This window comes from Chaetodon auriga, chromosome 21 (genome assembly GCF_051107435.1).
Source record: "Chaetodon auriga isolate fChaAug3 chromosome 21, fChaAug3.hap1, whole genome shotgun sequence".
Taxonomy (NCBI): Eukaryota; Metazoa; Chordata; class Actinopteri; order Chaetodontiformes; family Chaetodontidae; genus Chaetodon; species Chaetodon auriga.
In genome coordinates, this window is record NC_135094.1 from 8,611,279 (window position 1) to 8,626,033 (window position 14,755).

The window sequence follows — 14,755 nt, forward strand, 5'->3', positions numbered from 1 at the left end:
TGTCAGCCAAATCCAGAATATCTTGAACGAAACTCAGCTTGGCCTCCTGTGACCAGATAAAAATGCAAATCAATTCACATGTGGAGTTTCGATGGAAACCATGCAGCTCTAACCTGTAACCTGTATGATATATTAATAGAGGAATAAGAGATGACTCAGCTACCTGTCACTCAGCGCTGGTCAGCAGTTTATAGTAGGAGCTCAGACCTCACAGAGTATTGTCTTTCTTCAGCAGGTGGCTATGTGATGGTTTGGCATTTTAGTGCCTGTGTTGTTCTGGTGTAAAAGGTCCGCCGTTCCCCGCAGTGCTCCGGGCTACCAGTAATTACCTCGGTCATCAATTCATTCTACTAAAGCTTAAGTGCTAACACAGCTAATCTTGTTAGAGTGATTTGATTAGCAAGAACATCGGCCACTATCACACCTCCAGGGTATGAGCACTTGAGATGAAGCCTTGTCTTCTTTTATGGCCTTACTCACCCAGAGATGATGTATTACCCAATAGATGATAAATGAGCTTGTTCCTCAGATTTTATAGTTGCAGATTTCTAATTGTTGCACAACATGAATTTAGAAATAATCTTGGAATGACCATTTATGTTTTGTTTTGGAGTGAGCTATGGAGTTCATTTTCAGGACATGGAGTTTATTTCATAAACACCCCAACCGCAACCTGAAATACACACCGCCCATCCATTCTAAAAAGGTACAGTCCCACAGGAAATTTCATTTCCCACCTAATCTTCTCCCCGCAGATCTCCATTTTTAAATCATCAACATCTGTTTCTGCTTGTACTCGAGGAGTGTAAATCAATGTTGTAGTGCCGGGTGTTGCAACAACATCCTGTCCCTGCTGAGAAATATTTGTTTCGTGGAAAATACAGTGCAGATTCGGAGCCGATACAGAACTCTGTCCTGACTTCCTGAGGGGTCCTGTGGGTCAGATTTACATTGTCGATAATTGTTGTGGCAGCGACACTAAGACTACACAGGTGATTTGATACCGCGGTGCTCACCGCTGTGACAGGATACACTATAAGATAACGTTCTCCTAATGGCTGATTCTTATCATTCACAGCAACTGAAGACGTAATGGAGCCCGATCATAATCTACTGGAGGTGTAAATGACTCTGTTGCTGTGTTTCAGACAAAGTCATATACTCTCCTCCTCTCTGAAACTGCACTCTGGTGCATGTCATGTAGTTTCAAAAGGCTATCCAGCTCTATGAACCTGCTGCTTTTTGACCCTGTGCAACCTTCAAGAAGGTGCAAGCCATAGAAAGCTCAGTAAATGTGCTCATTCTCAAATGACTGGGTCACACATGAGTGAGCAAAAGCCACCAAACAGGACCTCCACTTAGCCCAAAATGTTTGTTTTTCCTTTCTTTCCTTGTTTGCCTTCAAACCAGATGATGTCTTTCTTCGCCGTCAACCCTGCGGACACTGAAACTGAGAGGATTTAGGAGATGACAGGCACGCCATCTCATCCGTCACTATCCATCTCCACGACTGTTGCGATAGCTGCTTTGGACTGAGGCAGAGAGGTGAGGATGTGACCCACTTCTCAACACCTGTCAAGACCTTGAGAAAGAAAAGAATAATGAGAAAGGCAAATAACCTCAGTGCTTAGGTGTGTCTGATGGATGTTTGCCGAAAATAGAAATTCTTATTACAGCTGGATTACACAACCATAAAAGGTGGAGGCTTCAAATTCGCTTCAAATTCTTTAATTGCACATGAAATTAATCTTTGTGGTACATTTTTACTAGTCACATTCATCAGCAAGTGCAGCAATCACACTTAAATAGCCTCGACAAAGCCAGCTTGACCACGGGGAGCTGTCAGCTCGGTCACCCTGACACACATGCACACCCAGACTGCACATATCTTCACATACTAACAATACATCCACCTCTTTAACAAAAAAAAAAAAAGTTTGACAAATGAGTGACAGCTGAATCACACTGGAAAACGGGAAATGTGCTAAGGAAGCCCAGCAAGAAGCGAAAGAAAAGCAGTAACCCAACTGTCTGGCTCCACCCGCCAGTTTCCCCCCTCTCCTAGCCCCTGATCCAAGCCAAGGGCGAGCTCGTGGCAGCTATTAATACAGTGTGTCGACAGGCCCAATCACAATCAGAGCCTGGCCATTCCTTTCATGCTGTGCGGAGGACAAGGGACAGGGGACTGTCATAGCATGAGAGATGATCGCTGGTGGGGAAGAGAGGTGGTCGAGATATTAAAGTAAGGTTAACCATAGTGCTGTCAATGCGAATGTACATGCACTTGTGTGTGTGTGTGTGGTTAATTAAGCTGTAACACCAAACTGAGCACCCTCAAAAGATTGTGCAACAGGCCTAGATTTGGTGCTTTAATCAGCTCTGCCTGTCAAAAGCAGCACTCAATTTCACATGAAAGTGAAAACGAGTGATTAAAAGCAGACATTAAGAGGGAGAGAAGAGAGATGGTGCTCGAGGAGTAGGGTGGAATGAGGAGGAGGAGGAGGAGGAGGAGGAGGAGGAGGCGGAGGAGAGGTGCTATTGTGTAAGATCTTATGTGTGTGTGTTTGTTTGTGTGTGTGCAGGCTGTGTGCTGCCACAGAGAGAGAGAGATGGGCCAGGACAATACGCAGCTCCAATATAATTCATTCATCATTGTAGTGTGTGTGTGTGTGTGTGTGAGAGAGAGAGAGAGAGTAGTGGGGGGGAGGGGGGTGATGGGTGAGTATGTTTGTGTGTCAGGCGGTATTCCTGCTCGTCTCGCTCCACCAGTTAAGTTAAGTCAGAGGCAGTCACTGGCACACGGCGGTGGTCTCTCTGTGTCTCTGCCTGTCCTGCTCTGAAAGCATCCACAGCCTCCTGGTTCAGCACCACAGGTAAGAGCTCACCTTCCTCCATTCACAGGAAGATGTCTGACCAACTTTTAGCCACTTTAGTCTGTAAACTCTTTAAATTTAAACTCTCTGCTCTCATTGGATTAACAAATCTGAACTTGTCACAGCTGTTTTTCGGGGGTTCCTCATGCTCCAACACCGGCGCACAAAAGGTTTCCGTTTCTGTAAATATTGATCTCGTGAGCTCTTTATTGAAAAACGCTGGTATTGCCTTGGAAACCCACGTAATGTGGAGAATGCAGAGAGCAAAACGTTGGGTGTATTCACTGACTTAATCGGCGCTACCTGTTGTTGCTGTTTGTTCAAGTTGTTCATGTGAAAGTCCTGTGTGTGCAGAGCCTTTAGAAGACCCGCTGCAGCTGTGGGGTGGGCATGGGAGGAATCCAGGATTATACAAAGTATACGAAGAGAAGGATGGCCGCTATCCGAAAGTTTACATTGTCTCATATTCCCTTAGAGAATTAGATCCACTTCCTGATAAAACAGTAGCTGTGCGCTCCCGAAAAGTCCTCTCTGATGGGGAATTTAATCTGAAGACAGGCAGAAGAAAGGAGAGTAGCGGGGAAGGGTGACTGAGGAAAAGCAGGTGAAATGTAACTTTCCACATTGTCACCGAGAGACGGGTATAAACCTGCTGAAGAGAAGAGAGATAGAGTGATGGACTGGAGAGTGTACATGTTGAGGAAGGAAAAGAAGACTTCCCCCTCTGGTCGCTCAGAGCGAGGGCTGCTCAGCATCATGCTCTAAAACCAAGAGCTTTGTATGAGTTCCATCTTTACAGGTACTTACTTCCCCCCATAATGTGTCTGTATTGGAGACAAAAGCCACTCTGAGAGCAAGTAAATGGCTGGTTTCATATACTCTCCTGTGAGATAATCTTCAAAACTATCCTGATGATTGAAAGGAAGTAGGAGAGAAAAGGATTTCTCATCTGTTTTGTTACTCTAATTGAACATACCGGTGGCATGTTTTATAAAATGCAGCACAAGAAATGAAAGGAAGCTTTACAGGCTGACATTTGTGCTGTTTAATTCAAGTCACGTGAAAGCACAGTTTTATAAACAGAAAATGCAGACATGGTTTCTGAAGCCAATGTTTCCATTAGCTGCTTTCCTGCAAGCAGAAGTCAAGTCCTCATTTAGGTCATGGACACTGTCACTATATGTCTCTCTCTCTCTCTCTCTCTCTCTCTCTCTCTCTCTCTCTCTCTCTCTCTCTCTCTCACACACACACACACACACACACACACACTCCAGTTATGTGTAAAATACATACTTTACATACTTTAAATGCAGAATTGCATGGTTTGGTGCATTTTTTAAAAAGAAATTGCAATCAACTTATTGCACCTGCACACTTAATGTGGGAGTTTCTTTATCCGTCAGTGAGTTTACTCTTGATCAAGTTTCCTACTTCAGGGACTCTTCAACTGAAGTGACACCCTTGTAAGTTGAGACAGAGGAGGAACTGAGTTGTGGGAGGCTGCAGTTGAGCTGCACTAGACTTTTAGACACCCATATTATTACTTTACAAGGAGTAATTGCGACAAATTAAGCTGCAGTGCCATTTTAAGACTGACATTTGTTGGTGGTGGGGAACTGGGTATTAAATTTAAAGATGCAGGATGCAAAACACCCGTTTTAATGCTCTTTTGACCAAATAAACCTGAAATGAGGTCTAAATGAGCGGATGATCATGAGGTGGGCGGCTGAGGTGGTGTGTTTCTCGTAAGATGAGCCTCACCTCATAATGGGCTGATATAAATCATTAACTCCATCAAGCAGACATTTTAGTGGCTCTCTCTACGGGCAGCCAGATGGTGGTGCTCATGTCAGAGCAGCCGGGTGCTCAGGCCAAGGGCAGCCTCAGATAGCTCTGTTGATGGGAACCGCGATTCAGTCCAGTTTGGCCTGCCTGGACTTTTCTAGGTTTAACTTTTTATGGAATTCCCATGATCCCAGGAAGAGGTTGTATTTAAATACCCCTGAAATAGGATTATAAGAGGAATGTCGCCACTGCAGTGCCATTCAGGAGTCAGCCTCTGCGCTGTGGAGCAAAAATGTCCCCAAACTTCCTCCTATTCCTGATTTTATCATTCATTGTAAGCAGCTGTGTGTTTGCAAACAGAGTGCGCGGGGCCCACGGTCCATTGTGGCGTCCGAGAGGATGCAGCTTGCTCGTGGACCTTGTGAAGTGGGTGTTTACCTTCCTGTCTGTGGTCACCCAGGGTTTATGGCTGTCATCCAGTAATGTGCCATCTCACTCCGAGCGATATCTCACTGGACGCAGCCGCACTAAATGACCTGCTTCCGATTCGCCTTCTGTCTGTGCCACCTCACCTTTATTATGAGGCTCACTTGCATATATAGGCAGCAATAACTTTCAGCCGTGTTTATATTCACCCCCCACAAATGTCCCCTCACCTTGAGCATCTCCCTCACGGAAAAATACTGGCGGTTAAAATGCCAACCGTAGGAATAACGGTAAAAGGCCTGTGGTGTTGAATTTCTCCCATATTTCCACTTGTGGTCGTGAGAAATCTTCTTCGCATCAAGAGATTGTCTTAAACGGTTTTAAATCCCTAAACTGTGTAACTGATACATGTTTTGTTGCTCTCTTCTGTATAGTTTAAATTTACAGCCACCCACTGTTATAATCATTAAAGAAAGAAAACACATGTACAGTAAATCCAAGAAATGACATCTGTGCCGGTGCTTTACCCCTACCTACTACACCAGAGTCTGTGCAGGAAACTCTCAGAGATATTTCATCATGCTGTTGCCCTTGGCACCCACACATCTTCCACGCTCAACAATCCCCACATCTGCAACCGATATGGCTGTTGCTTTAGTGCACTGAGGGGTTTTTTCAAGGAATTCGTGCACTGAAACCTGGTGGAAAATGAGGAGATCTTTGACTTGGAGATAAAATAGTCCCGCAGCACTGGAAGGGCTCAGACTGTCTTAATGCCAACCAGAGACAATAGGAATGCAGATTGGGAAGGTTTTTAGAGCGCGTGCAGTTGGAGTCAACAGTAGGTGTAAGAGCACCAGCAGCAACTGGATGTCTGCAGAAGGAAAACTGCAGTTATTTTTAAAGATTTTGTAAATAATTATAAATCTGTACAAGCTGAGGTAAAACTAAATCCATCAGTGCCTTTTCTATCCGCTTCCATTGTGTCAGCTGTGACATGGAGAGAGTAACATCTTAACACTAGAATGCCATCTTGTGGCAAGACACCTGCTAAGTCACAGTGCTATCAGAGGATTTCTATTTCTACTGTGGCAGCTTATACAGTGGTCTTATACAGCCATAGAGTTGTTGGTTTATTAGCTGTATGTGCTGTTTTCTCACTTTCGACCTCCAAATTCAGAGCTTGTTTTCCTTTTTGTGTCTGTTTGGTTTAATGTAACCACAAACATGTTGTAGTTGCAGAAACTATTTTTGCAGCTATAGTAATAGTATACATCAGGCTTATGCTAATATTATTACATCAGCTGCACTAATGATGCTCACTAAGCTATTCTATTAAACATAAGGGCTCTCAACAAAGGGGAGAATTTGTTTTTTACTCCCATTCTGCTGGTACAAATGAAGCAAAAAGTAGCCCTGAGGCAAATTTTCCGCAGCACGCAGGTTTGATTTTCTCACAGAGCAAAGTTTCCCCGAATCCCTGCTGTCCTGTTTGTTTAGGTGTGTGCTGATTAGAAGTTCTCACGCTGGGTACAATGTATCTCTGCACACCAAGGGTTTGAAACGTGACATGTCTTTTACAGTGACTGGAGCCTCAACCCTCTCTTTCTCTCTCCTCCCTGCTCGCTCACTACCTCACTGTTTAATGGCGTTGTTATCCAGGCTCGCACTTTGCCATGCAGTCTTCATTAACGCAGGTCGTAACACGAGGCATAAATGTTCTGCTTCCGGGTGCTGACAGTCCACCCAGATGGACGGACCATTTGATAAACACTGTACTGTTTTACTGTTGCCATTCATTAGCAGAGAGACGATTTAAAGGAGAAGGGAGAATGCAGACTGTCTGAATAATGATGTTTCAAAGGGCATTTTTGGAATATTGAATAACATACAACATCTGTTTTTCATGGCTTCTTATTTTACAGAAATAACATAAAGCGTTAGGATGGCTTTAATGTGCAGGTCTTTAATGAGCTGGTGTAGGGTGAGCACTTTCATGGGTGCTCGTGTGGATTAGCGTTTATGGACCATGCCAGCGGTAATGATGGCTCTTCCCAGAGAATGCCTGTGACGTTTTTGTTGTGTTTCTTTTATAGGACTCGCTGAGGCCCTCGCCCAAGGCCTATATCAGTCAGCACAGACGCACCCTGCCGACAGGGCCCCCTGTTTAAAAGTCCCAGGATCTGGCACTAAAAAGGGAAAATGAAGAATATAACGGCAGGAGCGACAGAAGGCATCGATCTGACATGCGGCATGTCTGGGAGCCACGAATTCATCTTCACCCTGATACCCATCGTCTACGGCTGTAACTTTGTCATCGGCATCGTCGGAAACAGTATGGTAGTTGCTGTCATCTACTGCTACATGAAGCTCAAGACGGTGGCCAACATTTTTGTGCTCAACCTCGCCGTTTCTGACCTCACCTTCCTCATCACTCTGCCCATGTGGGCCACCTTCACCGCCATAGGCTATCACTGGCCCTTTGGAGGATTCCTCTGCAAGGCCAGTGCAGGGCTGGTGATTTTCAACCTCTACACCAGCATCTTCTTCCTCACAGCTCTCAGCATTGACCGTTACCTTGCCATCGTCCACCCAGTGCGATCGCGTCGGTTCCGCACTGTGGTGTACGCACGCATCACCTGTGTAGTGATCTGGCTTTTTGCCTTTGTGCTTAGTGTACCCACGGCACTGACCAGGGATGTCCACAACATCGCAAACTCTAACACCACGGTGTGCGGCATTCTGCACACAAACATTGAAAATGACCTGAGGTTGAAGGGGCTCCTGCTGGCCATCAGCCTGATGAAGAGCCTGCTGGGCTTCCTGGTGCCCTTCATCATCATCATCACCTGTTACTGCCTCATCGGACGGGCGCTGCTGGGGGCGAGGCACATCCAGAAAAGCTCTCGTTCTCGCGATGACGAGGTGCTGCGCATGCTTGCAGCGGCCGTCCTGGCCTTCTTCCTGTGCTGGGTGCCTCATCAGGTGTTCCACTTGATGCAGGTGCTCACCCAGCTCATACTGGGCGAGAACTGTGCCATCCTGGAAATCATTGACACCGCCATGCCCTTCACCATCTGCATTGCCTACTTCAACAGCTGTGTGAACCCTATTGTGTACGGCTTTGTTGGGCACAACTTTCGCCGTAACTTACTGCGACTGTTGCGGTGCTCGCCAGGGGGGGCGACAGGACCTCACCCGAGCATCAGCTCCAAGATGAGCGCCCTCTCTTTTCGTGCCTCTGAGGCCCTGAGCCTCACAGCAAAAAGTAAAGCCTCCTCTGATGTTAAGTGATGAAAAAACTAAAGAAAGAGGGTACAAGTTCACTCTCCCCGCCCTTTTGGTCTGTGGTTAAGGGGCCAGGGATCGAGACATTCCAAGCTTTTAAAACCCCAACTGTATTACCGAGCACTGAACCATGCAGAATGGTTGAAATGTTGTATTCATGTCCCTCTGTAAGTATTTCCAAGAGACATTCACTACCTTGTGCAATGCTTATCTGCAGAATGATTATTCATAAACCATCACATGTGACACAGCACTCACACTCACCACAGAAATCTGGTGAAGTATAAAATAAAATCCACCCTGCTAGAAAAAATTCTATGTACTTTCAGATTCTCCCTTTATTTATACAAGATGTGCATGTGCTGCAGGATTTTGTGCCCTCCTCTGGATATGTTGTCCAGTGATAACCATTCTGTGTGCTCAGCAGGTCGTTCACCAGATGGAACAGTGATCAAGCGCTCAGAGACGATGCCGAAGCTTAAAAATAAAAAATGAAAAATCATAAGCCACCATGCGCGCTCTGCCAGCAGCTGTATACATGGAATAGTTGGATAAGTGTAGCAGAATGTGATGTGAGTTTGTATCAGATAGTAACATATTTGACTTTGATAACTAGTGCCCGTATGCTCTCTGTGGTAATGTCAAACGGTGTGCTCCTTGTAATGTACTATAAATGTTGCATCATAAGATTGAAAAGCTAAAGCGTTGCCTTCTCTGGGAGTAACATGCTGTATAAGAGTGCTACACACACACTCCAGGTAGGGTGATCATTGTCAATATCTCTGTCGGTTGTCTTTGTGGTATTTATACATGTCGATAGATTTTTTTTTTCCTACTCTGTAAGTGTACAGGTTGTGAATATATGAATAAAATAAAACAATCCACAGTCTGAAGTTGATTTTTCTTATCACCTCATCATGGAAGGAGTCAAATCATCCTCATTAGTCATGAAAACATGTCATTAGTGACCAAACCATCAGGAAATAGCAGCTGATCTGAGATTAAGTAATTATGAGGAATCAAAATCAAGTGACCTGGCCCCAGAAAAGCTGTATCATCTGTTAATCATTACACATCACGTAGGCCCTTCCTCCACGTAGCACCCAAAAATAGAACAGAACAAGATCTTTTTGGGGAGGATATGTGACATGTCGCTGCATCACAGATGGGGATTGGCGGATTGGCGGCAGGTAGGAGTTATAAGTGCTGCTGAGCAGTGAGATCAGCCTTACTGCCAACATGAAGGTCTTCCTGCTTTTCGGACTGGTGGCTGTTGCCCTGGCTGACCTCGCTCACTTCGAGGGGTAAATCTTTGTTAAGGCAAAAATACATACAGATCTGTCAGTTTTAACATTTAAGCATGTTGTTTAAAAGATACCGCTCTGCTAACGCTGCGTCGCACCCTGACACACTGAACAGCTACTCCTCATTTCTTTCTTAAGAAAGACCAGCACTCATGCACAGTGGTAGCTACGTACATTTATTCAAGTACTCTACTGATGCAAATTTGTGGTACTTCTACTTTACTTGAGTATTTCCAATTAATGCAACACTGGACTTCTACATCTCAGGAGCAAATATTGTCTGACAGCTTTAGTCACTGGTTACTTTTCAGATTACAGTTTTTCATACTTTTCCCATCCAGTGAAAACCACGTATCTCCAAATGAGTTGATTTTGAATGTGAATGTTAAACCGAAGGGTCAAATGTTCCTTTATGGGTTGAGAAAAGTTTCTCTTAAGATAAATAATCTATTTAAAAACATTCTTGGATTAGCTGGGAACTGCATCGTATCAAAGCTGGAAACTGTCTGTGATCATGACAAGTTTACTTTTTACAGATATGTGGTTCTCACAGGGCAGCGACGCTACAAACATATGGCGGTCTTACAGAATATGATGCATTACTGTAGATTAAACAGCCTGACAAAGTAGTTAAAATTGAAAATGCAACACACACATTAACGCAGCAGTAATACTGATCCAGAAACGTCAAATTTAACGTAAAACACATTTTACTGCGCAATGAGTACTTTTACTCTTAAAATTTTAAAACATTTTGCTGATAATACATACTTTCATGTAAGTAAGGTTTTGAATGCAGGACTTGCACTTGTAATGGACTATTTTCACAGTGTGGTATTAGTACTTTCACTGAGCGATCTGAATACTTTGTCCACCACTGCGGGTGCAGCTTACTTCTAAATGTGAAAAACAATCTGTATGTATGATCCCTCTGGTTCGTTTTTTCACTAGAGAGAAAGTCTTCCGTCTGAAGCCTGTGCTTGATGAGCATGTGACCCTCATTAAGGAACTGGCTAAGACCATCGAGGTACCTCACACACACCTTATAATACTATGTTGCTCACTATAGAGTTTATTTGGTTTGTTAATGGTGGAAAAGGCTGAATTCAACTCATTTTTTGGGACTTTTTGATAATTCACCTATTCAGACATGCAAATATTGTCTTCTTTAATGCTTAGATCAACTGCTTTCTATACTTGCTGCCTCTTTGGCGTCTCATTGTCATTTTGCACTAAAAAAACTTCTTTCAGCTCATCACAGTTTGTCAAATGTGAGGCTGAAATGATTTCACCTTTGAATATCTCAACATGTTCATGTGTTTGGCTTTGGCGCCACCTGCAGGTCGATTTCTGGAGGCCCGACGACCCTGATCTGGTCTCCATCGACACTGATGTGGACATCCGCGTGCCTGCCATCTACCTTGACATGGTGTACACCGTCCTGCAGCAGCATGACATACAGTACAAGTACGTCAATTTGTCTGATTTCCACTTGATCAGTACTCGTGTAATTAAAACTTCTTGAACACTAGGTTTTTGTATTTTTTTTTTACATTTGATGTAACAATTTTTTAATGAATCCCTCATCAGGGTCCTTATTGAGGATCTGCAGGCCGCGGTCGATGCCCAGGCTGACAACAAGCCCTCTCCCAGATCCCACAGCTACACCAAGTACAACAGCTGGCCCGTAGTAAGAAACTAAAAAGATCCCCAGCCACGTTCTCTGCCCTGCATGCATCCATTATTTCCAGTTCTTATTTGCTCTCCCTTTAATTTCAGATCGAGTCCTGGATGGCCTCTATTGCCTCCTCCAATCCAAGTCTGATCAGCAAGCAGGCGATTGGAAAAACCTACGAGGGACGCCCCATGACCATTCTCAAGGTATTTCAGGACTCATCTTCAATATCAGTGCCTTGTGTTGGACAATTTCAGATACCAAAAAGTGCATGTAACAAATGTTTTCTGATCACTTTTAACAACCACAGCTCGGTAAGAAGTCTGGCTCCACCAAGCCCGCTATCTTCATTGATTGTGGTATCCATGCTAGAGAGTGGATCTCTCCTGCTTTCTGCCAGTGGTTTGTCAAGGAGGTAAGGAAGACACCTGGATGGGCATGGCAAGCGTTTATTTGGAGGCTTCCACAGATTGCACTACAAGATTATTTTCCCATCTTCCTCAGGCTCTGTCCACCTACGGCAGTGACTCTGAGATGACCAGCCTGCTCAATGAGATGGATGTCTTCGTTCTGCCTGTCTTCAACGTTGATGGCTACGACTACACCCACAAGAGCGTATGTTGCAACTTCGAGCCTAAGTTTATAGTCTAACCGTGCTGTCCTGTTTATCTTGAAGAATCCGTTGGTTTGTTTAATGTGTGTCTGACATGTTTGCTTTGTCCACTTTGGGGACTTTAGAACAGGATGTGGAGGAAAACTCGCTCCAGGCAATCTGGAACCAGCTGCTATGGAGCCGATCCTAACAGGAACTTTGATGCTGGCTGGTGCAGTAAGAGCGACATATACACAGTTATATCTTAAAGAGGCACTCCATCGATTTTATATTACACTTCTGTGAAGATGGGGATAAAATCTGTGCAACAGAGGCCCAGATGTCTTCCCTTTTTGTGCCTGGAATGAGCCAAGCCCTAAAAACCTTGAATCCTACATTTCCCATAATGCAACGTAGTAGCACATTTCATGAGACTACTGAACAGCCACATCTTTAGAACTCAGTCTTTCTCTTATAAATTTGTGGTCTTGCTGATGACATCACTATGACATCATAAGGGATATTTTCTCCAACTTCAGAAAAAACCCTCCAGAACCACAGAAGACATTAAACAACTGTTTTCTCAGGCTGTATAGTACTCCCCACGGCAAGTAAATTGTACTTCATGTAAGAATAGCCACACTGCATCTGAAAATATGTACTGCGTGTGCTGTAGCCATGGGAGCCTCCAAGAGGCCCTGCGACGACACCTACTGTGGACGGGCTCCCGAGTCTGAGATCGAGGTCAAGAATGTGGCCGACTTCATCCGCAAGAACAGGTCCATCATCAAGGGCTACCTCACCATCCACTCCTACTCCCAGCTGCTGCTCTTCCCCTACTCCTACACCTATAAGCTGGCTGCAGACCACAGTGAGCTGGTAAGTCATATGAGAGCTGACTTAACATGCTTGGTCAATCACAGTGACGACATAATTATTCATCATGACAGCGTACAGGAACGTCATTATACGGATTAGTTTGGCAGCAGATTTGGAAATCTCTAATTTGGTGAAAACTTGTCAATTATTTAGCATCTGTGCAGGAGTTATATTCACAAGATGCAGGCTGTATAGCATGAAAAATGTCTTTATCACTGGCAGCATTTTTAGTGAGATGTGCATCTCAATTCAAAGAAAAGCAGCAATTTGAATCTTTCAGAATAAAGGGTCTGATATAATATGAATAGAAACCAATTATGATATCTGTAAATGTGTTTCCAAAAGCTTAAACAAGAAGTCAACCCAGTCCCATTATGACTCTTATCTAAAGGCCACTCTTAGCTGCTGCAAATCATTTACTCCCTGCTCGTATACCTCATTCTCGCGGCTCTTTTACCTCTCACCGGGGCGTCCGAGGGCTGCACAGTTAACACTCACACCCCTGCTCCAGCTCTCACACTAACTGAGGCAGATCACACGTCTCTGCCTCTCTATTACTCACTTGTAATTTAAGCTCTCTTCTGACACTTTACAGAACAAAAGAACTCCGGGGATCTGTCATAACTCATCTGTTCTGTCAGAAATATCATTTCCTGCTTGTGCATTTCTCTGGGGGTTTCATTTCCTGTTGGAACTCACTGGAGCTGTTTTCTGTAATATCAGTAAAGATGTTTTGTTTGAGCGAGTGCAGCGGATGTTGGATGCTTTGGGGCAAAAAACATATATTTACTATTTACTACCAGCTGTATTTTAATAGCTGTTTGGTTCTGCTGAGTGTTGTTCTTTTATCAGACAGTGTTTTTGCTTTAATCCTGGACCGTTTCACTTTTAAAAGGATGAATAACTCACTTTTACAGTTACAAATCAAAAGTGGAATTAATAAGCAATGAAACGCACCATTGTTCAATTCGTTACACTCAGGTATTCTGCTAATAGAACCGTACTTGGTCTGGTATGACCGGTAGCTTATGGTGGCTAATGTTAGCTACAGTTAGCTAGCTTTAGAGAGGTACTGCTGTGTAACTGGCTCAGATTTACCATAGTTTTAATATTATAATTGAACATTTGTGTACTTTACATGGACAAAAACCTTCTGATGGGCCCTTTAACACTTGGGTTTCTTCTCTGTATTAGCTGAAGGTTGCTCAGGGGGCCTCTGCTGCTCTGCGTAGTCTGTATGGTACTCGCTACACCAGTGGACCCGGTGCTACAACCATCTGTAAGTACAGTGAATATTGCAGATGCATCTTGTCTCCATTGGGAAATAGCGTATTGAGAGTAAAAGTGATAGTCTATTTTCTGCCTATAATAACATGTATCATGATGTGTTCTCAATGCACAAACCTCTTTAGGAGAGATGTTGCCTCTAGAGGCTACAAAGGGCACTGTCTTATTATGAGAGGAAGCTCTTTCTAGCAAAAAAAAAAAAGGTTTTTTTGGCCCTCAGAAGAAATATTTGTACGGAAACACATCCAGGTAGTCCCAGGTCATCAGCATATCCCACTCTGAATAACCCCCCTCCCCCATCTGCCCTCAGACCCCGCTGCTGGAGGCTCCGACGACTGGGCCTACGACCTGGGAGTGAAGTATTCCTACACCTTCGAGTTGCGTGACGAAGGTGATTATGGCTTCCTGCTGCCCGAGTCTCAGATCAAGCCCACATGCGAGGAGACCATGCTGGCCGTCAAGTACATTGCCGCCTACGTGCAGAAGAACCTCTATTAAAGAGCGGAACTGCCAAGACCCCTGCCAACTCAGCTCCTCTGTACCAGCCCCCAGCCCCTCCAATCTCTCAGCCATCTCCAGCCCGTATCCATGGATACGGGCACCTCCCGCCATGTTTCCTCGCTGTGCTTGACAGAATGTCAAGATG

At 44.4% G+C, this 14,755-nt stretch overlaps 2 protein-coding genes across 3 annotated transcripts; both read left to right on the forward strand.

Annotated features, from left to right (window-relative positions):
* The first annotated feature begins 2,578 nt into the window (after nt 1–2,578).
* Nucleotides 2,579–9,261, forward strand: agtr1b (angiotensin II receptor, type 1b). Its single transcript, XM_076721616.1, has 2 exons — nt 2,579–2,873; nt 7,181–9,261. The coding sequence occupies exon 2, from the start codon at nt 7,287–7,289 to the stop codon at nt 8,376–8,378; it is 1,092 nt and encodes a 363-aa protein (XP_076577731.1). The 5' UTR covers nt 2,579–2,873; nt 7,181–7,286; the 3' UTR covers nt 8,379–9,261.
* A 350-nt stretch (nt 9,262–9,611) lies between these two features.
* On the forward strand, nt 9,612–14,655 carry cpb1 (carboxypeptidase B1 (tissue)). Of its 2 annotated transcripts, XM_076721617.1 has the most exons (11): nt 9,612–9,676; nt 10,628–10,703; nt 11,019–11,143; nt 11,267–11,366; nt 11,456–11,557; nt 11,662–11,766; nt 11,856–11,966; nt 12,090–12,180; nt 12,620–12,822; nt 14,017–14,101; nt 14,420–14,655. In XM_076721617.1, the coding sequence occupies exons 1-11, from the start codon at nt 9,612–9,614 to the stop codon at nt 14,605–14,607; spliced, it is 1,251 nt and encodes a 416-aa protein (XP_076577732.1). In that variant the 3' UTR covers nt 14,608–14,655. The 2 variants fall into 2 exon arrangements, with proteins under 2 accessions (XP_076577732.1, XP_076577733.1); XM_076721618.1 differs by lacking the exons at nt 9,612–9,676; nt 10,628–10,703 and having other exon boundaries at nt 11,068–11,147.
* Nucleotides 14,656–14,755: the final 100 nt, after the last annotated feature.

What these genes read in the sequence shown, in the direction of transcription:
- agtr1b (XM_076721616.1), top strand. Translation starts at nt 7,287, where the DNA reads ATGAAGAATATAACGGCAGGAGCGACAGAAGGCATCGATCTGACATGC.
- cpb1 (XM_076721617.1), top strand. Translation starts at nt 9,612, where the DNA reads ATGAAGGTCTTCCTGCTTTTCGGACTGGTGGCTGTTGCCCTGGCTGAC. An exon ending in AGTACAACAGCTGGCCCGTA is followed by an intron (nt 11,367 to 11,455) that starts GTAAGAAACTAA and finishes CTTTAATTTCAG; the next exon opens with ATCGAGTCCTGGATGGCCTC. An exon ending in GCCAGTGGTTTGTCAAGGAG is followed by an intron (nt 11,767 to 11,855) that starts GTAAGGAAGACA and finishes CATCTTCCTCAG; the next exon opens with GCTCTGTCCACCTACGGCAG.